We start from the raw sequence: 27,473 nt of genomic DNA, 5'->3' as shown, positions 1-27,473 counted from the left end.
TTCTGTTCACCTTGGGAGCTCACCTGCATATGGCTGGGGGAAATCCTTTTTCCTCTATCACCACGCTTTTTCTTCTGTTTCTGCACCTTTTTTTTTTCTCTTTATCTAATCCCATATTCTGCTATTCACTTTTATAGGAGCTCACAAATTAAGTAGGACTAAAAAGGTGTAGGATAATGTTCTTGAAACAAACTTGGTGCCCTCACATTTAATCTCGAATTACAGTCACAGAAGAAACTTGTGCTTTTATATAACTGCCTTTTTTCAGAAACCTCTCTCAAAGCAGAGCAGTCTGTCTTGACTCTCTCAGGAAGCTGCTGCTCCAGTTCTCATTTCCAATCTTGACTACACCATTGCAGTAGCAGTTTTCAGACTTGATTAGAGAGTGTTTATTTACCGTAGAAGGTGTAACATATAATTATATTAAAATGGATGTTGATGGGGCCAAAGGACATTAAAATGATACCAACATTAACCTCGTGGAAGAGGGCAAAGCAATGTGTGCTGGTCTAAAAACTCTACTATTCTAATTGCACCAAGTATGAAGAAACAGTGATTTCTCAGAAGTGTGAATACTGCCGTCAGGCTGATGACACCATTTGTGTCCTTCATGTGTTGTGCAGCCACAGAATCCTCTGGCATCATTTTACTGAAGTCTAAAGTAAATGTAATCAATCTTTCTCCCTTTTTAAAAGTAACACCACAAAGCTGATATAACATTTCTTGTTACATTACTTGTATATGGTATTGATAGGAAGCTGAGAATGTATTTGCATGATTACAAAACATCAAACATAAGACATCCAGACTGCTACTTAATCCATTTTTTCTAGGTCTTAACACAGAGAATGACATCTAATAAATTTCCTGTTATTCTGATTTTAACATTTGTGAATCCATGTTGTTCCAGCAAGGCTTGATATTCAGAGCCACTTCTCTCCTTTCCCTCTGTCTGCACAAGCATGTTCAAAGACTGCAGCAGAGCTGTGCTCCTGTTCTTCTTCTCATCATCCAACACCATTTCAGCCAGCAAAACTGCACACCCTGATTTAAAAACAAATGCATGCAACAGTTCTAATCCATTGTCAGGCAAGAAAATTTCTGCTACCATATACAGGGGTGCAAACTACAAGACCTGGGTGATTTCCTTTATCATTTATGGATTTACTGTGCTATTAAAGGACTAATGCACTATTAAATGAATAATCCACTCCTCTTAACAAACCCCAGGAAATTCCCTTTCACAGTATGGAGTGATCAAACACAAGTCAAGGCATGTCTCTGTTTTCAGGAGAAAAGGGGATGACTTCTGCAGACTTGTCATGAGGACTATAGAAAACAGACAGGAATAGAGTTGCATGACTTTGGGATATACTGCTGCTTCACATTCATAATGAAATGATGCCAAGCAGAGAGAAGAATGGCAAGCATTACAGAAGCAGAGGAGAAGTCAATGTTTGTGTTCAATACATTCTGTACATTATTCTGTAGGACCCAAGTTCTTTGTGGTGGGACTAACCTAAGGATGAAAGCAGAACTTAAATGATCTGACTCACAGTCTTTTTCTCCATATTCACACCTGTGAGGGGAAAGGGAAGACAAGAGAGGGCTACTGACAAAACAAGCATTGCTATACATACTTGCCTTTTGGCCTTGCACCAACTCAATCAAAGTAGCAGCAGTTCATGGTGATTTTATTATTAAGTGCTGCATACCATTCATATCTTTCTGACCTTTAAGACGATCTCTTCAGAGCCATTCCAACTTGTAAACCTCAGACATTTAATAATCATCAAAAAGTTTTGAAGTTTAACCCCCCTCATTCTTCATGTCAGGACAATTTTCCTCAGTTATGCATATTGCTTAGAAAATCTTTTTAGTGTTAGATGATTAAATCCACTCCTTCTACCAGTCAGCAAAAGATATTCAGAGCAACTGGAAAACTCATTTTGTATATTAATAAGATAAGCTTATAATTCCCCAGGTGTCCAGGCTGCATCAAATGATTGTAGAACAGCTGAGACTGAAACAGACCACAGGAGATCTCTAGTCCGGCCTCCCACTCAGAGCAGGGCAGCTCTACAATCAGCTCAGCTTCTTCAGGGCTTCTCACATGGAAGCCTCCAAGGACAGAGATTCCACAATATCCCTGGACCACCTACTCCAATGCTTAATTATCCCAAGAGAGCAAACCTGTGGTGCAGGACAACAGACACCATGCCCAAGGGACTAATGCTTAGTGTTGTGCCTTAATGACAGAGTACATGAAGGCTGTGTGGTAGCCAGACACATTCTATTCAAGTTTTACAGTCAGAGACATAGTACTTAGGGGCACAGTTTTAAAGTCTGTGACAGTTACAGGTGTGCCAACTTTAGGATTTCATTGTTTCTGACTCAAACAGCTTAGAGCAGCTTAAAGCACAGCATTATGAGCTTTATGAATAACTGAGAGATCTGATTGCAAGAACAAGTCTCTCTCAACATACAAACCTGTTAAGCTAATAGCAAGCTTCATGTCAATGTGGAAAAGAAACATTTCAAATTTATTCATGTGTTGAATATTTGGCCTTTTCTATTTTAAATGTCTGCACAGATGAGATCAGTCAAATTTCCATTCATAGAAAGCTTTTGCTAAGAACTAAAAACCCCACTATGGTAAAGTCTTACATTTCCCTGATTTTTACACCTAAAATGCTCTGTAGTAAGTGTGTTTCTCCTGATGAGTTGAATCTGTGGCTTTTTTTCTTTACCCATTAGTCAAGGAGCAAAGTAACTCCTGATTAAGTAACATCCGGGCAGATGGAACTCTTAACCTTCCTCACTGACCCTCTCTAATTTGCTGAGGTTGGTGATTCAGTATTGGCACAGCCTCTTTCACACTGGTTTATTGGGACTATTGCTGTACAAGTGACAAGCAAGAAACTCACAACTGATAGAGAAGAAAGCTAGTTTGAAAGTGCAACCTTTATCTCCAGAGAGGCTTCCACTAAAAAGTACACTTTAAAAAGAAAAAAATAAATTTCAATGAAGTATCAGGAGAGAAATAAACATTAGGAGAGGTGACATTAGTGACAAATTACTTGAAGCTATAAATAGGTTCTCCAATTAAAGACTGAAGCATGAAGAAACATTTATTTTTTAATTTTCATACAAGGGTTTATACATAAATCCTAAAACTCATCTCAGTTAATGAGACAGAAAGCATATATGGTCATTCAACCATATTCAGAAAACCCCAGAAGTGATAGTACACAATATGAACAGCTCTCAGCTGGAGCCTGTGCAGGTACATACTGTGGCTGGAGATCAGAGGCTGCTGAAGTTCCTCTGTGATGTTATAGCTGTTGTAGGAAGATGTTTGAGGTTTGTTCTGTTTTCACTTTTGCTTGTAGAAAAAGTGCTTAAAAGAGACTGTCCTTGAGATATTTTTGAGTAAAGTCCCACACAGTAGTAAAAAACAGGACTAACATCCCCAAATCAGGCAGATGGTACAATATTTAATATTAATATTATCTAATTTTTCATTTCTGACATAAATGAGCAGTAACCACTGAATACACTGCAGAGCAAGAATTCTTTTTAATTTTAAGGTCTGAGAAAAATAAGGTATTAATGTAGCTCAATACAAGCTGGCAGTTTTAACTTGACATGCTGTACACAGCTAGGTCAAGTCTAAGCTTAATGCAGCCTGCAGAAGAACTGGACATTAAGGTATTTCACATGCAGGAGTTTTGGCCTGTCTCAGACACTTTTTAAAATGCATAGAATTCACTCCTGCAGAAGCTGCACTCCAACTTGTATCCAAGGCCTGTAACAATTATGCTTCAGATAAAGGGCCAAAATGCTCCTAAACTGCCCATACAAGCTGGTTGATGATGGGTGTACTGCACAAGGGGGTGAAAATTCAGCATCCCACATTGCTTCTGGGTACACTACAGTGACAGACTCTTCTTGAAGCACAGAACCACATCTAGTAAGTTTCCTGTAATCTTAATTTGTACATCTGTGAATCCATATTTCTCCAGTAGCTGTTTATATTCTGAGCCGCTTCTCTGCTTGCCTTCAGTCATACTGAGGGATTGTAGCACAGCTACAGAAGGGTGTGTCTTCTGTTCATCAAGCACAGTTTCTGCCACTAGCAAGGCATTTCCTGCATTTCCAAAACAACCAAAAGTGGTGCTGTTTAAGTATTTTTAGCTTTAACTTAAATGTTTTGCTCAGAGACAGTTACAGAGGTCCCCTCAGACTGATTTTTAAATGGTCTTCAGTGGAAATCAGTGAAAGAAGTTTACTTTCAGTCATCTGTTCCTGGAAGCAATCATTTAATTGTTAAAAAGAAGGGAGAGTTTAGAGCAGTGTCTCTAGAAGTTCAGATCACTTCCTGCCTATGCTCTTAAACTCAGCCTTGCTTTTATTTGAACCAAACAACTCCTGTAAGTATCTGTCATACCCCAGTCTTTGCAAAAGAAGATTAAGACAGTCACCCACAAATTTTTTTTCATAATTCATAATCAGGATTATAGTTTATGGGCTAGGTCTTATTTTGCATGCTCTCCGCTGAAACAAACTTCAGAGCTACAGTTGGATTAAGGAATCAGATGATCTTAGTGGTCAGGCTTTTCTGCTTTTTGTCTTCTTTGATCTTTAATACTGCCTGAATAAGAGTCAGCAGTGTGCCCTGGCAATCCAAAGGGACAACCGTGTTCTGGGGTGCATCAAGCACAGGATGCGAAATCACTACACTGGCAATTGTCTCACTCTGTGCTGGTATTGCCTTGCCTTGAGTACTGTGTGGGGTTTTGGGCACCACAATATAAAAAAGACATTAGGCTATTAGAGACCATCCAAAGGAGGGCCACAAGGATGGTGAAGGGCCTTGAGGGGAAGCCTTAAAAGGAGCAGCTGAGGTCACTTGGTTTGTTCAGCCTGGAGGAGACTGAGGGGAGAGACCTCACTGTGGTCTTCAACATCCTCACAAGGGGTAATGGAGCATCAAGTACTGATCTCTTCACTCTTGTGACCAATGACAGGACTCAAGGAAACAGCATGAAGCTGAGTCAGGGGAGCTTTAGGTCAGGTATCAGGAAAAAGCTTTTCACCCAGAGGATGGTTGGGCACTGGAACAGGCTTCCCTGGGAAGTGATCACAGCACCAAGGCTGTCTGAGTTCAAGGGGTGTTTGGACAATGTTCTCAGGCACATGGTGTGACCCTTGGGGTATCCTGCATAGGGCCAGCAGTTGAACTTGAGGATCCTGATGGGTCCCTTTCAACTCAGTGTATTATTTGATTCTGTGTGCAGTTTTGCATGCCTCACTGTATGTGACCAAGATGTTGAAGGGCCATGAGGACAACATTCATGAGGTGCAGCTGAGGTCCCCTGATCTGTTCAGACTGGAGAACAGAAGGCTGAGGTGTGACCTCATCACCATCTACGACTTCCTCAAAGGGAGCAGTAGCAGGGGAGGTGCTGTCTCTGGTGAACCAGTGATGGGACACAAAGAAATGGAATGAAGCTGCATTAGGGAAAGTTCAGACTGGCTATTTGAAAAAGGTTCTTCACCCAGAAGGTGGTAAGCACTGGAACAGGCTCCCCAGGGATGCAGTCACAGCACCAGCCTGACAGAGTTCAAGGAGCATCTGGATGACATTCTTAGTCGTATGAACTAGTTCTGGTTAGTCCTTCAAGAAGCAAGGAGTTTGACCTGAGTATCCTTATGGGTCACTTCCAACTTGAGATACTCTGATGATTCTATGATTCAAATGTAGTAGAAAGTCAAAGAGGCTACATATTTCTCCTGGTACGTGTGCATAAAGTGGTACAGAATTTCAGCCAGTTTACCATATTCTGGACACTACTGAGATAGCAAACCAACAGCACAACAAACTGCTGCTTCTTGATTAACCCAAAGGAGCTTTAGTTAGGCTAATTTTATGTACAGAAATAAGCACATGCTTAGTTAATTGATTATACAGGGCTTAGTAAGACTGGGCATGGCAGAGATTGGGGAGATGATATAGCTGTATGTGAAGCCTGCAATGATAGTAAAAGCTTAACATACATAGTTTTATTTGCAGCTTTGTTTCCTTCTTTTTCTTAGTAGGTATTATCATAATGCAAACCTAGACATTCAAGCAAAGGCTACTACGATTGAACAGAAGAATATCGTACATTCGTATTAAAAAAGCATTACTCAGTACTCATTAAAGGTACATTAACATGCACCTTTCATCACAAAAACAACATACCTGGTCTGCAAACAGCTGATACCTTGCTTAATAGCACATGTATCTTTTCATCAGGCCAGTCATGAAGAACACGAGAAAGGATGTAAAGATCTGCTTCTGGAAGACTATCCTTGAAGAAGTCACCTGTTGGAAAACAGAGTACATTCCTACAGAAACCACGGAGCACATACTACAAAAACAAGGTGCTCAGCAGAGTACAAAAGTAACAAGAATGAACAGGTACAGGTATGCCCTGATTTGCAGGCAAGGAAAGTGTAGTTAAAGAGCAGATCACAGGCAAGAATTCTGTTACAAAAACGGAGAGCAAGCCTAAAGCAGGGAAGGAGACAAAGTTCTTTGTAGTCACCATGTTAAACTTGTCTAGAAATGAAATGCCTCAGACAAGCACATGCAGCCTCTGCTCCCAGTGGTATTCAAAAAATACTAATTCATACTTATTTAGCCACATTCTCCAACCATTTTTTATCCCCACCAACTAAAAAATACAATGTCCCCATTTAGCATGGCTGAACCTACATTGCCCTGTACTAAGATATATTTGGGGTCGGAAGAGCAGCAAAAGAGCCTGTTCTATACTCAAGGATAACAAATCAGACAAAAGATCGCGTGCTACATTTACCTGATACAAATGTCACTGGAGCAGTGTGTTGTCCTGAAGGCTGAAAGTAAGAGGTGTTTGCAATGACTTCTGGAAGGTCAAATACTGTGACCTTAAGATTTGGGTATACTTGTACTAATTCATGAGCCAGAGCTCCAGTGCAACCTGTTAAAAATTTAAGGAAGTCAAATCAAGTATTTTCTCCCAGAATTTACAGACATTTTTGGGACAAGGCTGTATATAACATTAAAATAAAGACATCCCATCAGAACTAGAGGTAGACAGTCAGCTCCACAACTAACACGGGCAACAGGACTTCCTAATTGCTAGAGCAAGGTTTTAAAGCTTGTGGAATGCAGGTATGACTCCTTGCTGACACAGAACTGCTAATGTGACCTTTGATATCGGTACCTCAGGCTTTTTTTGGGAGTATCAAAATGTAAATGAAAAGGCAAAGACTTCTACTTGTTGAAGAGCACCTCTAACTGTTTAGCATTTACAAAGCAGTGATACATGGAATTTGACAAACTCTCCAGCACAGTAAAGACTGTGAAGCTTTGGAGTCTCTGCACAAGTGGCAATGCTTGTACTGGTATGGGCTTAATTCCTCTGACATGCTGTCCACCTCCCCAGGCACAAAATAAAGTGTGCTTCCTTCAGTGGATCTTTCCCTAGGCAGTAACATTCCCTCTCGCCGCTCCAAGCACAGGGCAAAAAAAGGAATGCTAAAAATAAGTTTCTTTAGGTATATCATTGGTCTTCAACATTTTGGTGGACATCTTAGATATTAATAACTGCAACAATACACAAAACAAACCCACTAGAAAAGAACCCAAGCTTTTGTTCTAGCAGTGCAGTGTTTCCAAGTTTGACACCCCAGTAGTGGCAGTTCACTACTTTCATTACTTTTGAAAATCCTGGATATGCTGTAGTGGAGAGCAACTCTCCTAAGGAGAGTTGTTGTTGCTCTCTAAGGAGAGAACAAAACTGCTGAAAATGGCACTCTCAGCCCAGTGCTGTATCACCTGAGCCACAAACTCTCTTCTTTTCTGCCTTGAATTATGTAACTGATTGAGACAAACATTCACTTATCTTAAACCATTCATATACCATTTAGATAACTCTACTTTCAATTAGCTGCACTGTTCTTTTATTCTGACATTGCAATATCAGAAAAAAATAACAGTAGATAATATTACTGCAGTTCTAGTAAAAAATATACATATCTTTTAAATAATAAAGTATGGAACCGAAATCAAGCTTTTCCCTTTAATTTGCATAGAAGTTCAGTTACAAGCCATACCTCCTAAATCACAAGCAGATTTAAACTGTGAAAGATCAAACGCTGTAGCCACATCTCTTGCTGTCAGGTGAGCAATGCTGTGCATGGCACTCATAAAACGTTGCTTTACCTCCTGGCTGTGATAATAGTCCTAAAAAGGGGGGAAAGCAGAGTAATTGATGTTTATTTTCATTAATTAACTAAAACTATGTACAACCAAGGATGTAGGTGAATGTGGTGAACATAAGAATTCCCAAAATGAAAAGGTCTTTTAAAAGTGCCACTGACTATTTGCTCATCCAAATCCTTTGCTGTAGTGATAAGCAGATTTTTGCATCCCCTCAAGAATTCTGATCACACAGACATCTTGAAAGGATAGATTTAGGAGACAAAGAAAAACAAGAGTGTTCCTTCTTGATAACCTCACAAATTGCTTTCATTTCATTCAAACATTTATTCTCCCATGATGGGAAAATAACTAGATAATTGGACCATACCATAAATCAGAAACATTAAAGATCATACTGTTTTTCCTGATTAGGGAAGAAGCAAGCATTCAGTACCAGAACCTCAGGCCTATACCTTTTCAAGGATACATACACACAAATCCCTTTACGTTTCACTTTTATACGGATTTCACCAGTTAGGGCTGGCTTTGACTCTATCATGAAATGGAAGTATCTCCAGGCTGTGATGCACACAGTACCACAGACAGGCCATATATTCTGCTCAGACATACCATCCTGTACACATATGGAGCCCAGGTCCAAACTGGACACAAGCATCACCCAAGCAAAGTTGACAACCCAGATGTTTAACAAAGGATGAGATTCAGTTCATGTACATTAAACCACTTAATTTGTATATAAATTTAGGCATCTACTGCAACAGCTATCCTGAAGCAAAGTACCTTAACTCCCTTTAAAGACTCTGAATGATTTCCAAAGGAGTTTCTGTCCTCCAGTTATTTAAGTACCAACATGAGCCTAGCAGAACTTTTAAGTCTCCAGAAGTCCTTAATTCATTCCATTGACTATACATGACGGATGTAGACATCTCCTTCAGGAGAAAGCCTTCATTACCATCTTGAAGTTAAATACAAATTAAGGACATCAGGATGTAGTCTGAAGTACAATTTAAGCCAGCAGTGCTGTCAGAGATGAAGTCCTGACATATTCTCCTGCTCACAGTACCAGCTCTCTGCTAATACAGGTACAAATATTTATGCCTCTCAACCTGCTTCACAAGATGGGTAATCAACAAGTTAGGCTAGTTATAACCCTAAGTGATTCTCCAGTCTGATCACATCCACCTGGGCTAGCACTGGGAAAGGAATGCCACAGATTGAAACAGATGGCAGAAGGATTACAATTTTATCAGCAATAGATATCAGCTTGAAGCTTATACAAAACTACAAAGCTTCATAAAGGAGGTTAGATCACTTCTCCACTGCATCAACACAAACCAGCTTTGACTATACAGCACAGCCTAAATTGGATGCACATCAGTATCAACAGACTGGCATCCAATATGGAAGGAGTGCATGTGTGGTAAGGTACTAACTGGTATGAAACTAAACAGGCCCAGAGGTTGTTCTGAGAGTGTGTCAGTGGGATGGGAACACTTCATCTGGAGAACTTCTCTCAGCACTTGAATTTCCCAATATATTCTGTGGTTGTTCCACTACTTCTACTCCACTACGTAGCCTAAAGTTGAAGGGAACAGAAGCCTGGGATTAGTGAATTACATTGTAGTTCTACCATTTCTGAGACTGACAAACTTTGAGCTCTGTCCCATTTGCCCGTAGGTCAGTTCTGGGCTCCTCACAGCTGGTTCAGATACTAGTAAGAGTTTATATTACCTTAAATAGATCATCTGCTTTCTTTCCAAAGGCTCGATGATTCTGCCTGCTCCCTTCTTTGACGGCAGATTCCAAGTTTGTGAAGAGAGGCCAAAGGTGATCATTAGAATGGATAATGTAGCCATGAAGTGAGTATTTACCATCTGAGGCCAGGTAGGTATTTGCTGAGTCTGTATTACTGTAACCTTATGGAAAGAAAACAATTGAAACCAGTTTTGTTTCAGTTCTTTACAACTGTTGTTTAAAATCTGAAGGCATATTTTCCTGCATAAATAGCTAGTAAATCCTGATCTTATGATCTAGTAGTACAAATTTTGCAGAAAAAGTAATTAATTCTAAAAGTCTTGTCATTCTTAAAAGAGTAAGTACTTAGTTTATAAAAAGAATTTAGATGCTGGAAAATATAGATACACACTGATTTATTATTTTTATTTTAAACCAGAGTATCTCAGATACCTAATATTCAAGGGACAGTATTAGAAGTTCCTCATTCTTGACTGTATTTTTGTTTAGATTATGGCTTCTTCCCTGAATTCGAGCTTTCTCCACTATATTTTGCCTTTAAAGCTTTTTCATTTGTCTTGTCCTCTAACAGAGTTAAAAAGACTCCTTTACTTCCTTTTCTTGGCACTTCACCATTTCAAGTCTTACTATGTAAAACATGCACTTGGAAACTTAGAAATACATAGTGTGGACTGAAAAACTTAATTCTAATACTGACTCCCTCACTTACATACACCTTCAAGGACTGTTCCAGTTAGGAGCACTAAAATTTAAGTTGCCCATGAAGAGGGACACACTGCAGAACTCTCCTTATTAAAACCCTGATCATCTGTTGAAGACTGACTGTACTGCTGCAGCAGGGAATGGAATTTGACATTTATTTTAGCAAGAAACATAGAATCACTTCAATGGAAAAGCCTCTAAGATTATCAAGTACAACGTTTAACCCAGCACTGTTAAGTATACCACTTAACCAGGTTCCCAAGTACCACATCTACACACCTTTTAAATACCTCCAGGGATGGTGACTCAGCCACTTCCCTGGGCAGCCTGTTCCAATGCTTGACAATCCTTTCAGGGAAGAAATTTTTCCTAATATTCAATCTAAATCTCCCCTGGCATAGCTTGAGGCTGTTTCCTCTTATCCTGCTGTTTGTTACTTGTAAAAAGAAACTGTCTCCCACCTGGCTACAGCACCCTTACATGTAGTTGTAGAGAACAATAAGGTCTCCTCTGACCCTCCTTTTCTTCAGGTGTAACACCCCCAGCTCCCTCAGCCACTCCTCATCAGACTTGTGCTCCAGGCCCTTCATCAGCTCCATTACTCTTCTCTGGACATGCTGCAGCACCTCAGTGTCTTTCTTGTCAAGAGGGGCTCAAAACTGAAAACAGGATTCAAGGCGAGGCCTCACCAGTGCTGAATACAGGGGCACAGTCACTGCGCTGGTCCCGCTGGCCACACTACTGCCAATATAGGCCAGGATGCCATCAGCCTTCTTGGCTACCTGGGCACACACTGGCTCACGTTCAGCTGCTGTCAACCAACACCCCCAGGTCCTTTTCCACCGGGCAGCCTTCCAGCCACTTTTCCACCAGCCTGTAGTGCTGCATGGGGTTGTTGTGATTCAAGTGCAGATGACACATCTGAGCTGTTACACTGCTTGCTGTCTGTGCAACCTTTTCTTAGCCATTTGGTCAATATTATGTCCAGAGAGCAAAAACAATCTAAAGTCTCCATAAAGGAGACCTGAATGTGTTCATTACATAAAGCCTACCCCCATATGAAACAATTCTAGCTACTAATAACAAAAGCAAAGGAGTAACAATCCATTCCCCTCTTCCCCAAATCCAAGTTACCCACAATATCAAGTCAGAACCTGCGACCTTAAAAGCATCTCTTCCAGTCCTGCCTGTCTTTCAGTACCACATGCAGTTGCAGGGAGGATACATTAATCACCTTGTGGTGTTTTCTCCAGTAATCCAAGAGAAGCACATGCATCAAGGAGTCTTTCAGTTCCACATACAGAGGTTCCAACATCATTTGCAATATCCACAGCCTTCATTGGACCTTTATCTTTCAGATGATCAAATATCTTCAGCTTAGAGGCTACAAACAGAGCCTATGTGTAGGTAAGAAATTGTTATCATGATGCATTTAAAAGACTGCAATCAAAAAAACAGAACTATACTGTTTGCCTAGAATTATTCTACACAACTACTGTTAAACTACTGCAACGCAGTTTAATGAACCTCCTAAAAATTGCTCCCTTCCTTCTCAGAGGGTTTCAGTATCTTGGCCAAGTAACAGCACTTTTAGTAACAGTGTTTGGGAGAGAAGGGAACTCACAGTATTCTGGAATGCAGCCTACAAATTTTGTATGAAGACGCATTTCTTTATGACGACCCATTTCTTTGTTCAGCTATTTAGCACTTCCCCATCTATATGGCTGTTTGACCTTATGGAACATTCTTAAGCATATGAACCAAGACCAAAAGATCAAATTAAATTTTATATACCCAACACATAAGGAACTCAAAGCTCTCCACTAAGCGTAACAGCTTCAGTTGCTAAAATACAGGTCTTTATTATATTAAAATTAAGAAAAAACCCAAAAAATATTAAGAACAAAAAGAATAAAACTTCCCAGGACAACTTTACTCCTGGCACACCTTAACAGGACGTGTACACATGGAATGGGAATGAGAGAACAGCTAGTGCCTCATGGTAAAGAAATGCTCATGGGCAATGGCAGTCTTAAGTTGAAAACCTTAGCCGAACCTTTTTTAAAAGATATGCTAACTAAACCAGAGAGTAAAGTTAATGAGATGTGGTAATATATATCTCTCCATGCAAAATTAATTTGCAATTTCTGTATTCTGAAGTAGGTAAAACACCTAAACCCAAAGAATTTATGGAGAGCACAACAATGGAGGCAAATGCAGCAATCACAGAATCTACTTCTTTACAACTGCAAGTAACTATAATGAAATTTAAAACTAAAGGTAATCAAGGGAAGAAGGGCCTTGACATTCTGCTTAATAAAATCAAAGGGAAATAACTTTGAGAGGTAGGTCTGCTACTGGGTGTCTATATATTCTATCATCTTCACCTCTTTTTACAGTTTCCTTTGTTACTCTAATAAGAACATACAGGTGGGATTTATTATAATTCAGACTTTCACAATACTGAGCCAATTACATCTAGTTTGCAACCAGATGGCTTCTGAGACCTGTCCAGGCTTTAGACTGATACCAACTGTAAACTATTAGAACAAGAAAAAGAAGGTGAGAAGATAAGGCAGAAAGCTTGGCTGACCTACCATTCAGTAATTCTCAGGTGTAAAAAAAAAAAAAAAAAAAAAAAAAGAGAGAAAAAAAGAGAAAAAAAAAAGAGAAAATGTGAAAGATCTGAGTACAGATCAGATTATGTAAATTTGGAACATGTAAACTTCAAAGTTTTTTAACTTCGAAGGATTTAATCCTGATCCCCTCCTGTTCTGCAACAGAGCTGTTCAGAGTAAAATAGGCAGCAACATCTTCACCTGCAGGAGATTCTAGTCTGCCTTATAAAGTTCTTGAAGCAATATTCAAGAATCAAAATGAAAAAAACTTGAGAGTTTTTGTGGAAATAAATGCTTTTGTTTGCTCAAACCTATTCCACAAGTGGAAAGATGAGTTTTGTCACATCACAATACATTGCTACTGGTAATTTTACCAAGACCCATGATGAAGACCAAAAAAATAAATCTGACTAGTTCAACACACCATTCAGTACTTTATACTATGACTTTACACTGGAGTAGTGGGAAAGCAAAGCTCCTCCTTTTATTTCCTGACTCCACTGTCTTTCACTGCACAAAATGGAATTCAGCATCACATCACTGTAAACAGTATAAGTAATATACAACCACATGCTGATGATTTTCCATATTTATTTTTATTTGAATTGAAGAAATGCTAAGCATCATCTCACCCATTCAAATACACTGCTCCCTATGGATACACAAGCAGTTCACAAATGCAGCAACCTCAAAGCCACTTTATTCCAAACCTCTCAGCATAGCTTTGCATGCCTGCAAGCAGCACATGCCTGCAAGCAGCATGCCCACAGATCTACACCACATGATCACACTACAGTCTTCCTTCAGAGCTGAGCACAACTCTCCACTGTTTCAGCAAAACTATTGTTCACTGTCTGGTGTGCCTCCCTCCATTCACGTTAAAGCTGTCATATCTTTATTTCCAAGTTTGCATTTCACTGCCACTTTAGCACTTTTTTTCACTTCTTCCTAAAACATAAATAACTTGATGGAGATCAGTGATCTATTAGAATGATCACTGTTCATTTCTTCTTCACTATTGTCCTTGCTACACTGGAACTATGAGTAGAAAATCTGGGAGTACTTAAAATGTCCACCTATGCATTTCTCATCATGCTTGGCTGATACACAGAGCATGTGACCTTGTTTGTGAGCTGTTATGAGTATGCCTCCATCAGATACAGCATGGATATTCAGTTAAACACACATGGAACATGAAACAGGTTATTAAAAAATATTATTCTTAAGAGGCAATAAAAAATTAGTATCTTCCACAGAATTCTAATGCAAAGCATTAGAAGTTAGAAAGGAAATATAATATATACAATTTTTGTCACAGTTTTAAGTCAGGTGAGTTAACCACATTAAATGTTTTCTCTGCAGAATAAATTCCAGCTTGGTTGTACCCTTCTGATCAGCAAAAAAAAAATCTCCAACTTCTTTTCCCTCTCAACTCACGAGAAAAAATTATCAAATAGGTAACTGACATTTCATAGAACACATAAAAACAAATACAGAAAACCAAACCCAACAATGTTTGCACTGCACCAGAAGCTTCAGCTATCTTAGATTCTCCAGAACTTCAGTGGTCTTTTTTTACTAATTATTAATACATTCTTTCCCCAGCTCAAGTATTTCACATAACTGGTACATACTGGAGTACAGTGAAACAAATGTATCAGACTACAATGTAACAAGTAGTTTTATATTTTCTTCCCTTACCTTTGAAGCTCTAAAACCGTCCATCAGCTCTAGAATTTTGGATGGAAGTTTTGCTGCACTCTGTGACACTCCATTCTGATTTTCCAAAGGCACTGTAAAACCAGTTCTGACACCAGAACTGTTTTCAGAAGCGTAAACAGCTTCTGAGGAATACGTGCCACTGCTGTCCAACTTACTAGCACCTTTCTGCTTTGTGAAATTTGAAGATTCACTTTCTCCATCACTTTGGTTCTCAAAAGTGTCCACAGAAGGGATAGAGTCGTACTTTTTACGTTGTACATTATGTTTAGAGGGCGGATAGTACAATTCTGCTAGCTTTTTGCAGAAGTGATTCAGAGGAAATCCCACCACATTCAAGAAGTCTCCATGGACATACTCAACTAACATTCCACCAAGGGCTTGGATACCATATCCACCAGCCTTGTCCCTGGGGAAGAGAAAACAAAAACAGCATCGATCTAATTAAGGTTAAGGGTGGAGGTATCACAGAACACTAATAATCCACCAGTACTGCAGAGGCTGGAATAAAAACTAGTGTACCTTCTGAGTTAGAAGCATATTAAATCTACTAGCTAGGCTCAACACTTCAATTTCTAAATCTCAAGATAAATATAAGGATCAGTATTTCCACTAAGGGTGACTAGCCAAAGGTCTTGATGCTTCAGTCAGCGCAAGTGCCGCAGTCACCTAAGCAGCAGGTGACTGCAGTCAGAGTGTGTTGTCACAGGGTACCCAGCATTTGCCAAGTCGTGGCTACCAAAAAGGTAACAGTTAGTGTCACCAAGACCAACACTACCACTGGGTCACCAGATGCATACTGACCCTCACTCAATTCCACAAGAGGCTGAAAAGCCTTTAGGAATGTTAGGTCCCAAAGGAGCTCAACAAAGACGACCCCTTAGAATTCAAATGATTGTAGAATGTGTCTTGCAGATCTCAGTCACAGGAATACCTGAAATGAGGATTGGGAAGACAGCATTTTCTTGGGAAAGAGCAACTTATTCAAACAAGATCCACTACTCCATTTAGCCCTATCCATCTCTTGTGCAACCACCGAGATAGAAGCAGAGTTGTGGTTCACAACACTGTGCTCTTAGATGTCATGGTAATATTGGTAATTTGGCACAATGGGCGTAATTACGCAAATTCCACAGAGTGGAATGGAAATACATACAAGTCAGATAAGCTGCTGTAGACCCAACAATTTTACTGTTCTCGTACAAGGAACAAGGCAGTTAAAAGTATGTTTCCTCATAACAACAGAAGCTGAAAGCTACGTCAGCAAGCTTAGAAACCAAAGGTCAGTCAGCCTCAGATCCATTAACTTAAGGTAGCATGGAATTATGCAATCTTATGCATGAGAAAGAAGGTTACTACACAAAAAAATATTGCTAATTTTTTAACCTTAGATTTGATCAGGAACAGCTCTTTATTTTTAGTACTTATCTCTGGATTCCATTTCTAATAGCATCCTAAAACAAACAGAGGAATTGGTGTCCCAACAAGTAGGATTTTCTGAATTGCTATAAATTGGGGAATAGAGATTTTCCTTTAATCTTGCATTGTATGCACTACCTTATAACTTTGTCATTGTTTAAATTATTACTTCTTTTTTAACATTCTTATGACTTACATCAACTAAATTAGGATTATTTTAATGACTAAAATGTCTTCTCATTTTTAAATGAAGTTGCAGTCATTTTGGTATACGCTTACAGGGAGGCAAAAAACATTAGGACTATCAAAAGCAGCAGTATCATACTCCCAGCAAGAACATTAACACAACTGGCCACACGTTTATTTTTCTACAACACTCTATGTTCTGGGATTGGATCTTGAAGAAAATATTTACATTCTACATTTTATTACTTCCCAGTGAAGTCAAACTGTAGAGCTCTAGGCTCTGTCATCACCTTCTTCCCAGACTACAGTAGGGTCCTCTGGTTTCACTGCCATCAGATGAGAGCTACTAAAACCACATAGGATTTTCAGGCTAGAAGTTGTAAGCAGAGAGAGAAAGTTGTTCATAAGGGAAAGACTACAAAATAAAAAGCTGGGTCAAAGAGGCTGGCAGAAACTAAGTCTACTCATTATACAAGCCCAAAACAGTTAGGATTACTGTGGTACAGCCTTCTTTTTACAGATAGACAGAAAAGAAGAAAGAGACACTGCCTGCAAGCAGAAAATCCTTGGAAGAGGAACAAGAATAAAACAAGAAGCAAAACATCTTTCTGCAGCCAAAATTTAAGGGTTTTTATAGCCTCACCAAAGACTACCTTGAGACAGCAATTTCCCCGCCCTTTTTTACCCATACTTTAGGTCAGCTATGTATTTCTAGTATTAGTCTCTGTCACCAGTGATTGACTTAAATACTATATGCCAATTTTCTTCTTGCTACAAGAAGAACTCAGTCTAATCCTCAGCAGCATTAGTAATTTTTCTTTTATTTTTTCATGTGATCATTAAGTCTTATATTATTACAGAAAATTACTTCGCCATTTAGTTGGTTTTTTTTAAAAGTAAGAAATGGTCACTTGACAGCAATACAGTGTTTAGAAAAACCTGTATGCATATAGGTGTGTAACCTGTATGAGTGGCCATGGAGGAGGGAACAAAAACAGACAACCAAAAAAAAGTGCTGTGAAATACTTCTTAGTGCTTTGCAAAATTTATAGGACACTGTGTTTAGTAGCTCCTTTGCAAAGTCAGAACAAATTCCTATCCTCAGGATTATATAAACAAAGATCAATTGGCTTCTGCCTAAGAGAGTAATGAAATACATTCTCTGAACCTTTGGTCCCTGAGAAACCCTTGATGTCACACAGCCTGTTTAGCAGAATGAACAGAATGACCCAGCACTGCTCATGGGCCGTTTTGCTGCAGCAAAGCACTGCTAAAGCATATTTGCTCCCAGAGGAAGTACTCAGAATATTCCAAAATTATTTTCAATCTGACATTCTTCCTAAAAATCCATGGTAATTTCTCCTTCAAACTGAAACTTTATGACCCACTAAATCTAAGTATCATACTAATTAGCATAGTAAACATCACCTTCCAAAAACCTACTTAGGAATTTGTTTCAAGCTGTAGTCTTGCCAAAACATTCTCTACATATAATCCAATTTAATATCAGTCTATTCAATAAACTGTGAACCTTACATGTTCACAAAGTATGCCTCATTTACAGATAAGCATTGAAGTATGTCCAAAGTCTACACTGGTTTCTCTTTCCCTAGTAAAACATGACTTTATTGTTTTATAGCACAAATGAGTTTAAAAACCACCACGATTTATATTCTTACATGGCCAGAATTGAAGCTACAGAGACAAAAGTTCATATCAGATCACTTGATATGCAGTCCACAGTCCTAACTATGCCTTCACAAGGCTTCAGCTAATGCAAAAGAAAGACAAAGTCCTTTTTTCCCATGTTGTCTCCAAATAAGTACTTTTTCTTTTATATATATATATATTTTTTTTTTTTTTTTTTAGCAATCTAGTGAACTTCATCTTAGGAGTAGTAATAAGGCATTCTGTTCTCATCCTATTTCTTCCATGGAATCACTGTTGTCTGGTATATTGTCTTTGTAAATGCTGCCTATATAGGTCAGTAATCTTATTACCAGTGTAGCAGGTACACATAAGCTAAAGGACAATTTTGGCATAGGAACACACAAACTGTGTTTTCACTTATCACAAGGATAAGTGAAAATTAAGCTGGTGTTCCTTGCATCAGAGCAGTGATTTTGATAGACTAAATACACTGAGTTCTATCTTCTTCCAATACAGTTCCACGATGCCCTGATTATCCCACACTCACTCTTTTCACCTGTTTATAATGAAAACTATACCTTGTCTCAGGCATCAAAGATCCCTGAATGCCTCTGCTAACAGAGAAATAATTGTATACTGCACAAGCACTTGCTCTAATCCAGAATATTTCAAGACTTCACTTTACAGACTCATTAGGGTTCTAAAAAGGTAGCTCACTTTCACTGAAGAAATGACAACTTCACAAAAGAACAAAAGAATAGTGACCTTGCATCACCCATGCTATCATTTATCACACACACAGCAAAATGTCACAGAACACAGGACAATGTTTTACACTGGTGGCTTAATGTACCCTAAGGCCTATTCTCAAGTGTTGTGTGGTGGCATCAGGGTCTTACTTACATTGGCTCCCCGCTATGAATGTACTCCCATAAGAGCTCTTCAGACAGCTCAGAAAATTTTACTTTAGTCTCTTCATAGAAATCAGTGATGTCCATCTCTAGCTGATTGTCTACAGAAAGGAAGAGGCCTTATTAGAAACAGGAATTGTGGCTTAGAGAGCATAACATCTAAGTTTTATTTCTTAATCACTTAACAATTCTGCTTGAGAAAAATTAAATATATTACACAGATGTATGAAATGACTAATAATGTTCTTTAGGTACAGTGGACTCAACTTTCCCAAGACAGTAAAAGTTTGCATTTTCAACCCCTGCCATCCTGGCTCAGGGCTAACACACTGCTCTTCCTGTGTGGAAGATAATCTTAAATTAACAATGCTTACACAAAGCTATTTATGGGTGCTGGCACACACATCCAGCAGTGAGTACAAAGAAGGCTATAATCACCCTTCCAACTTTATGACTGTTGTCGAAGAACTCTTAACAACACATCAGAGTTCAACATGTAACTGCAATAAAAGTGGGAACATGCAGCTGCACCTGCACTTCAGACTTGGGTATCCAGCAGTCCCATCAGGAACCATCACTCATCTTCATATCTCTCAAGAGATGACAAGATTATTTCAGACTTCTGTAGCTGGAAGTGGCTGAGGGAAGGTGCAATAAAGTACTGCACACCTGGGTATGGACCCTGCTGCACGTGGTACACTGTGACCCTGCTGTCACTGCAGACAGAGGCTTTCCCAAAACATGTTCAAAAGGTAACAGCCTTGCACAAATGAGTGTGCACATTACAGATTAGCAGCTCTCTCTACTCTTTTCTATAAACACCAAGGTCAGCATCTCCTGTTACCACAGTTCTGGTAGCAGTGGAAATGCTTGAGGAGGAGTAAGAAATATCTACAGTACAGACCAAGGGAAGAATGCTAACCAACTTCTAATGGTGGTAGTGTGAAAAAAAAAAACCAGCCAAACATTTAATGACCCAGATGAAATAAGAAAATCAGTGCATATGGAGACAGATTACCATGTCTTTCAGTATGATAAAAAGTTCTAATCAGCTCAAAATGGAAATTTCATCTTTAACAAGTTAAGAAACACATTGTAACAATAAACTGCAACTACAAATGTATTCTACAAAACTTCTTCGATTGATTGCATGTCTTGGGGAATATGCAGACTAAAGGTATTTTTATTCATCTGACTGTGATGCAGTTCAAATTTGTAAACTTCAAATGAGATGTGCTGTTATAGCATCACTGCTACAGTTCAGTGCACTTAACTTTCTTCCTAGAGTAAACAGTTGAAGGCATTATTTACATTGCGGGGTTGCTCACAGGACTCCCTTGGTAACGTTTTATTTCTTTTGCAGCAGCTCTCCCTCTACTATACTAGCAGTACCACATCACTAACTTTAATTCTCTTTTACAAGAGTTAAGAGAAATCATTCCAGAAAAGAGTAAAAACTGTTAATTTGTCTACAGAAAGACTTTGTCCAGTGAAATGTCACAGAAATGATGCCTGCAAAAGCTCTACTATAAAGACTATTGACACAATTATCAGATGATGCCCCTCAAACACTCCTCAACTTATATTAATGGTACCGTTTACATAAAAACCACTCACTTTCTCAATAAACTATCTGATAAAGAACATTGGTGTATTGCTCCCTACAGCCTCTTAACAGTCTGAGACATTAAGCCTCACCTGGTGTAAACACAACACAGAATAAAGTTGATATGGATCACATTCAGCTCAGTCTCACAGTCTGTAGTACCTTACTTGAACTTAATTTAGAATATTCCACAACTTACACTGGCCTTTGGAATAGTCTCGTAGCTTTCAGAGACAGTATTTCTAAACTCCATTGTATTTTGTCACTTTCCTTCCTGTGTGAAAACTGAATAGAGGAAGAAGTTTTGCTTTAGTGGGGAGTCTTTAAGTTATATTTTGATAAGGTAATTCCTGAGGAGAAAACCAATTCAGACTGTATATGAAACATCTTCATCCTGTTTCTTTACCTGTACAAGCTATAATGGGAGAAATTTTTAATACAAATACTGAGTTGTAATAAAATTATGTGTACCTTTACTGTGGCAGTGTATAATAGCCACTCCTGTGAAAACACTGTGCTCTTTCCCATTCAACCTGTCAGGGAAAAAAATATCCATTAAGCAACAGTCTTATTAAATGTTCTACATGATTATAATGCTACAGCCTGAGAAGCAGATCACTACATTAATATATCATTCAATGAATCTGACATGTGCCCCAAACAAATACATTTTATTTCAGTATCAGTGAAAAGACATTGTCAAAACAAACAAAAAAATAACCACATAAAAAAACCACTATCAAAAGCTGCAGTCATTTCAAGTCTCCAAAATACCATTTGTATAAAAGTAGTCCATGGTATCAGCTCAATCACTGTACATCAGGAGTGACTATTCCAAAAGCATTAGAAAAGGCCAATTGGCATAAACACTACTGTTACGACCATCTTCACTGAAAGCTGGTAATAAATCCTAGGTGATGCAACTCAGACTAAACATGTAATGGGGAACTAGAGCATATGTTCTCCTTTCATTCAGACTGGCCCCCAGAGATCCCATGGCAAGCTAGAGTGTAGAGGAAGAGCCCAAATTTCCTTGTCCCTGGCTCTCTCCTGTAGTGGCTCTGGAGTGCCACGCTGTGGCCAATTAGTTCTGAGGCCTTTATTATCTGCTGTGTAAGCAGTAGATGTATAATAGCAAGGCAATGTGAATCTTTGAAGAGACTGTTTAAAGAATAGCCTCATAAAGATGAGCCAAGATATGTTTGGATGTGATCAGAAGCATCTCACATGCTCTGCTCCCCACAAGATTCCACACTGAATTGTAAGATGAAACACTGAAAATTTTCATTTGACACTTTGGATAGATGCAAAGATGCATCATTTTGTCTGCATTTTTTCCAGGAGTTCTAAAAAGCTAAATATTAAGTGCATTTCATATCCCTAATTAAGAGATTGACCTACTAAACTTACAACAAACGAAACAAAACCCAAGAAAATTTGCATGTATCCCTTCTGTGGAACCCTTTTGAGAATCTAGGTGATGGAGAAATTGAATCTTCAGATTTCATCTCTTACTTAAAACTACAGACCTTGACAGCATCCTGTAGGCATCTTGCTTATCAACTGGTTTCTCCAGGATCTGCTCATCCACAGACTAAAACAGAACGACAGAGTGAGTGTGCTGCTTTTTCTTACTTTTGAGTCAGAGTATTACAGGATTGAGGTCATAAATTATGTTTAAACCATGATTTCAGCCAGGGCTTCAAACTTGAGTTTATTGAGTAGAGCAAGAACCACAAACACTGTGGTAGAACAGGTAATTTAGTGTCAAGTACAGGAGTACCACACTCTACTCTCCAGTGACTGCAGCTCTCAAGCAAAAGAAAAATTCAACTTTTTCTGCCCTTAACAGGTCACTGTCTCTGTGAAGATGTCAGGTGTAGTGACCTCCTATAAGGCACAACACTGAACAGTTCCCATGATCTGGACTTCTTGACAGGCAAATCACCTGAGAATTTCCATTACATATAAGATGATCCAATGCAATACTTACAGCAGTGTTAGTATCCCCAAACCAGTAGCAAGGCTTCTAGCTCTCAAGACTTCAAAAATTATCTTGCTGGGGAAAAAAAAACCCTAAAAGCCACAGCCACAAACCCCAAAAGATGTAATATAATGCAGATATAACTTCAATGAAGGCAGCTTTCAAACTTTAAACCCAAAGATACAAGTATTTCCTACGCTCATCATAAATTAAAGTAGTGCTAAATAACTGAAGACTTCTTACCACAATAGTGTCTGCTCCTATGACAACATCAGGTGTTCTCAGGTGTTTCTGCAAAGGCATAAAGAAAAAGGCATTTGTGAGAAGATGCAAAGAGAAGAAAACCTTTTAAGGTAAGAAAATAGCAGTTTACTAGTTTAGAAGTAGGGCTCTACACTGACCTGAAAACAAGACACTGTTTCTGCTTTTGCACTGTTTCCAAAATAGTAATCATTTACGTTACCATAAAAGTGAGGCTTGAGCAGACCATTCTCAAACCACAAATTTGCCCAAATATATTACTGATGAATAAATGCATCCAGGAAATAAAGTGCATTCTCAAAACTCCATCTGGTCTTCAAGGTGGCAAACAATTCTTTTAAAGGAGTACCTAATGTTTGGAAGCCAGAGAATACAGCCCTCTAGGATCATTCTTCCAAGCAAAATTTTACTGAAAAATAAACCCCATTTTTTTAGCTACACTTTTTTTCTCTTGAAAGGGAACATACACAGTCTGTTTTCTGAATATGAGAGGTAGTGGCATGTAAAATTCCTTGTAGACTTTTCTTGACTTTAAACTGTACCTGTCCTTATAGCTAAGTTTTTATTTACTTTCATATTATAAAGTACATAACTCTTACTTAACACAGCATGACATGAAATCTGTCTGCAAGTGTGACTACCATAATACAACATTTATAGGGAGGCTACTCTTCTAGAGAAAGACTGTTGATGTGCTTTAAATTGTTTAATGATGCCTGGAGTTAATTCTTGTAATTCCTGTATGAAGAAGCATTTTGAAATCCACTGAACTAGCATTATCACCAGCACAGTGTTTTGCAATGAAAGCCCAAAGTAAGTCATTTAGTGAGGGTGGGTTTAAAATCCACTCTCCGATGTTGTGCCATTGTCCAGAAAGTAGTTGACAGAATCCTGGGTAACGATTTACATTGGAGATCATGCAATATTTGCTTTGAAGAATGGTGACATCTGGCAACACTGCTCATTTAAAGTGTTCAACATTCTTTTTCTGCCACTTGTATAGGATCAACAAATATACCCCTCTCTTTCAGAGCTTTGTTACTAAGAAATTATTACAGTCCATTTTGTGAGATTTAATCAGCTAGACTTTTGAATAGGTTCTGGTAGCAAAGAGCCTTATGTGCTCAAACAGTGATCACAGCCAAGGGCGTAAGTCAAATACCACTGATAGTGTAAGTTGCATCACTGGTTTGGATAAAATCACATCAAGTTTTCCCTTCTTAAAATTAAAAAGACAAATTCTGGTTTAAAACATTCTGGCAAAGCAACAGTAATTCTTCTTCTGCTTTCCTCCAGTACCCCTACACTCAGAGTTTCTGAGTTACTCTTGTCACTCGATCAGTGAAAGATACAGCAAAGCACTGCAATCACATCAGAGTTTTTCCATGGAGTCTGTCTCTACAATCAACAAATACCTAGAATGAGGTCAGCCATATACCTGACTGTTCAAAGGAGCTATGGAATATATATCCCACACAAGACTAGGTGTGATGCTGACAAAAGATGCAGGCCACTTCAGTTTGTGGAAAGCCTGAACTGCAGGCATGAGACTTTCGATTAGGCAATTTCAGGACACTGTCTTTCACAAATGACAGGAAAGCATTCATTAGCCTTCAGTGGAGAGAAAGGACTCAGGGATCACTTAAACAGTGCAAGCAAATTAAGTCACAGTAAAATGCACCACCTAAAGCCAAAAAGCTCATTGCTATAATCGTAACTTACTACATGCATTCTGTTTGCTACTTCAAGAGCTTTCTGTTTTGCTGTTTCCACAGCATACTCATAAGGGGCTGTAAAAGATGACTTTTCAAGTGTCTCCTTAAACCAGGATGGAACCACCTCAAAACGCAGGCCCTGTAACACAGGAAAGTGATGCAGTCAATCTGACCTCGTAATTAAACATTGTTCCCAAGGCATATTAAACAAGTAGAAACTTTGACATCTGCTTTTTCCACTTTAACACACCTCCCCCCAAACACACACAGAAAAAACCCCCCAGTGCTCCTATCAGTGTTTAGTGCATACGTACACTTTGCAAGCAATCTAAAACAAAATCAGATAGAACGTCAAAACAGGTGTGTGTATTTGATTCTACCCTTATTTATTAGAACCTAATCATCACGTCATTATTCTCATCATACAAAAACTAACAGTATAAACGTACACACTTCAGAAACAAAAGATTATACTACTGGATTTTTTTTTTTATTGAATCCATCCATAACACTTTACTGCAACAGTGCAAATTCTTACAGGAGCTTTACTGCACTTTATGCGCCTTTATACACACGATAAACAGAAAACAAAACCGGACAGTTTCTGATTGGTTTTGTCAAAAGAAACCCCAACTATTCTTCCAGCTTTTTGCCTCTATGTTACACTTGTACATTTACTACACCCAGCAGGCAGGCTATGTTTCTAATAACTCAGTGCATGACTGAACCTCTGTGCTTCTCCACACATCTGTATTTTTAAGTTATTCCTTCCACTTAAGCTCAATTTATCAGTTGAATTATTAAGAATGGTAATACTAAGCAACCTAAGCTGGGCAGGTAATACCCAAGTACTAATCAAAAGCCTCCCGCAGCCCGCCCGGTGAGGCCGACACGCTCCTCCGCAGGAGCTGAACGGCCTGACTGACAGGTTACGGCCTCCTTTGCTCTCCACTAGTGCATTTCAGAAAGGAGGCATCTCCTTCATGCCGCCCGCTCCCCTCCCGCTGGTCTCATGGGGCGGGCGGGCCGGGAGGCGTCGGGCCCCGCGGGCCCGGGCCGGCACTGGCAGCCGCCGCTGCCCACAGTCCCCGGCCGTGCGAGGCGAGCGGCTGCCGGCCGCACTCACCACGTTGGTGAGGATCTCCTGCCGGCGCGGCGAGGCGCTGGCCAGCACCACCCGCTTGCTGACCAGCTTCCCCAGCACCGGGTTCAACACCATGGCGGCGGCCGCCGGTCCTCAACCTCTGCTCCGCGCTGCTCGGAGGCGGGGAGGAGGCGGCGGCCTTATGTGGCGGCGGGGCCGCGGGGCGGAGCCGGGCCGGGGAGGGAATGGAGAACTTCGGGGCCGTAGGCCTGGAGGCACGGGGCGTAAGCCTGTGCGGAAAGCGGTTCGGTAGTCGCTGCGCCGTGGTAAGAAGGGCTGCAGCTGTGCCGGTCATCAGCTGCGCACCAGCTGACGGCAGGCTTGAAACACAGAATCAATCAGACTGGAAAAGGCTTCTGAGATCGAGTGCAAGTTATGACTGAGCACCACCATGTCAATAGACCATGGCACTGAGTGCCACGTCCAGCCTTTCCTTAACTATGTCAAGGGATGGTGACTCCACCACCTCCCTGGGTATTCCATTCCAGTGTCCAGTCACCCTGCCTGTGAAGAAATTTTTCCCGATGTCCAACTTAAACCTCTGGCACAGCGTGAGGCCATTTCCTCTTGTCCTGTTGCTGGTTGCCTGGGAGAAGAGGCCGACCCCCACCTGGCTACAGCCTCCTTTCAGGTGGTTGTAGAGAGTGATAACATCCCCCCTGGGCTTCCTTTTCTCCAGGCTTAACAACCCCAGCTCCCTCAGCTGCTCTTCTTAGGAGTTGTGCTCCAGACCCTTCACCAGCTTCATTGCCTTTACCTGGATCTGCTTCTGCACCTCAGTGTCCTTCCTGAATGGAGGGGCACGGAACTGGACACAGTACTCGAGGTGTGGCCTCAGCAGTGCCGAGTACAGGACACGCCTTGTTTAACATCCCGTCCCTTCTGCTCCACTAATGCTGGCATGAAGTATTTGGAAAAGAGGTGTTATAATGCATTTCTTAGTCAGAAGGAACCCCAACATAAGAAGGACATGAAAGTGTTGGAGCAAGTCCAGAGGAGGCCATGAGGGCTGGAGCACCTCTGCTGTTAAGACAGGCTGAGACATTTGGGGCTCTTCTGCCTGGATAAGAGAAGGTTTCATGGAGACCTCATAAAAACCTTCCAGTACCTGAAGGAGAAAAACAGGGAAGTCAGAGAGGGACTTATCAAAAGGGCATGTAGTGATAGGACAAGAAGTAAGGGATACAAACTAAAAGAGGGGAAATTTAGGTTTGATATGAGGAAGAAATCTTTTACTGTGAGGGTGGTGAGATATTGGAACAGGTTGTCCAGGGAGGTTGTGGATGCCTGATTGCTGGCAGGGCCAGATTGGATAAGGCCTTGAACTACCTTGTCTCATGGGAAGCGTCCCTGCCTATGTCAGGGGGAGTTGTGACTAAATGATCTCTGAGGTCCCTTCCAACCCTTAACATTCTATGATTCTGTGACTCTGTTGTCATCATCCCCTGTTGCATTATCATCGTGCTTTAAATATCCCCTATTTGGCCTTTTAAGTGAAAAAGTAGAAAAAAAGTAGTAGAAAAAGAACATAAAAACTCAGATTACT

At 39.9% G+C, this 27,473-nt stretch overlaps 1 protein-coding gene across 3 annotated transcripts; it reads right to left on the bottom strand.

Moving 5' to 3' along the window:
* Positions 1 to 26,053, bottom strand: ASMTL (acetylserotonin O-methyltransferase like). Of its 3 annotated transcripts, XM_032100207.1 has the most exons (14): positions 25,910 to 26,053; positions 24,791 to 24,922; positions 23,051 to 23,098; positions 22,353 to 22,417; positions 21,295 to 21,356; positions 19,210 to 19,318; positions 15,034 to 15,460; positions 11,949 to 12,111; positions 9,989 to 10,173; positions 8,149 to 8,278; positions 6,867 to 7,010; positions 6,248 to 6,370; positions 1,520 to 1,579; positions 958 to 1,044 (listed from the first exon to the last, which is right to left on the bottom strand). In XM_032100207.1, the coding sequence occupies exons 1-13, from the start codon at positions 26,000 to 26,002 to the stop codon at positions 1,539 to 1,541; spliced, it is 1,722 nt and encodes a 573-aa protein (XP_031956098.1). In that variant the 5' UTR covers positions 26,003 to 26,053; the 3' UTR covers positions 958 to 1,044; positions 1,520 to 1,538. The 3 variants fall into 3 exon arrangements, with proteins under 3 accessions (XP_031956097.1, XP_031956098.1, XP_031956096.1); XM_032100206.1 differs by lacking the exon at positions 1,520 to 1,579 and having other exon boundaries at positions 1 to 1,044; XM_032100205.1 differs by lacking the exons at positions 958 to 1,044; positions 1,520 to 1,579 and adding an exon at positions 2,870 to 4,150.
* Positions 26,054 to 27,473: the final 1,420 nt, after the last annotated feature.

Source organism: Corvus moneduloides, chromosome 2 (assembly GCF_009650955.1).
Source record: "Corvus moneduloides isolate bCorMon1 chromosome 2, bCorMon1.pri, whole genome shotgun sequence".
NCBI classification, from domain to species: Eukaryota; Metazoa; Chordata; class Aves; order Passeriformes; family Corvidae; genus Corvus; species Corvus moneduloides.
This window is presented reverse-complemented; position numbering and strand designations above follow the sequence as displayed.

Coding starts and splice junctions, on each gene's coding strand:
- ASMTL (XM_032100205.1), bottom strand. CDS start 26,002: ATGGTGTTGAACCCGGTGCTGGGGAAGCTGGTCAGCAAGCGGGTGGTG. Junction 24,923..25,909: donor AGGAGATCCTCACCAACGTG/GTGAGTGCGGCC, acceptor CCTGTGTTACAG/GGCCTGCGTTTTGAGGTGGT. Junction 22,418..23,050: donor TAGGAGCAGACACTATTGTG/GTAAGAAGTCTT, acceptor GTTCTGTTTTAG/TCTGTGGATGAGCAGATCCT.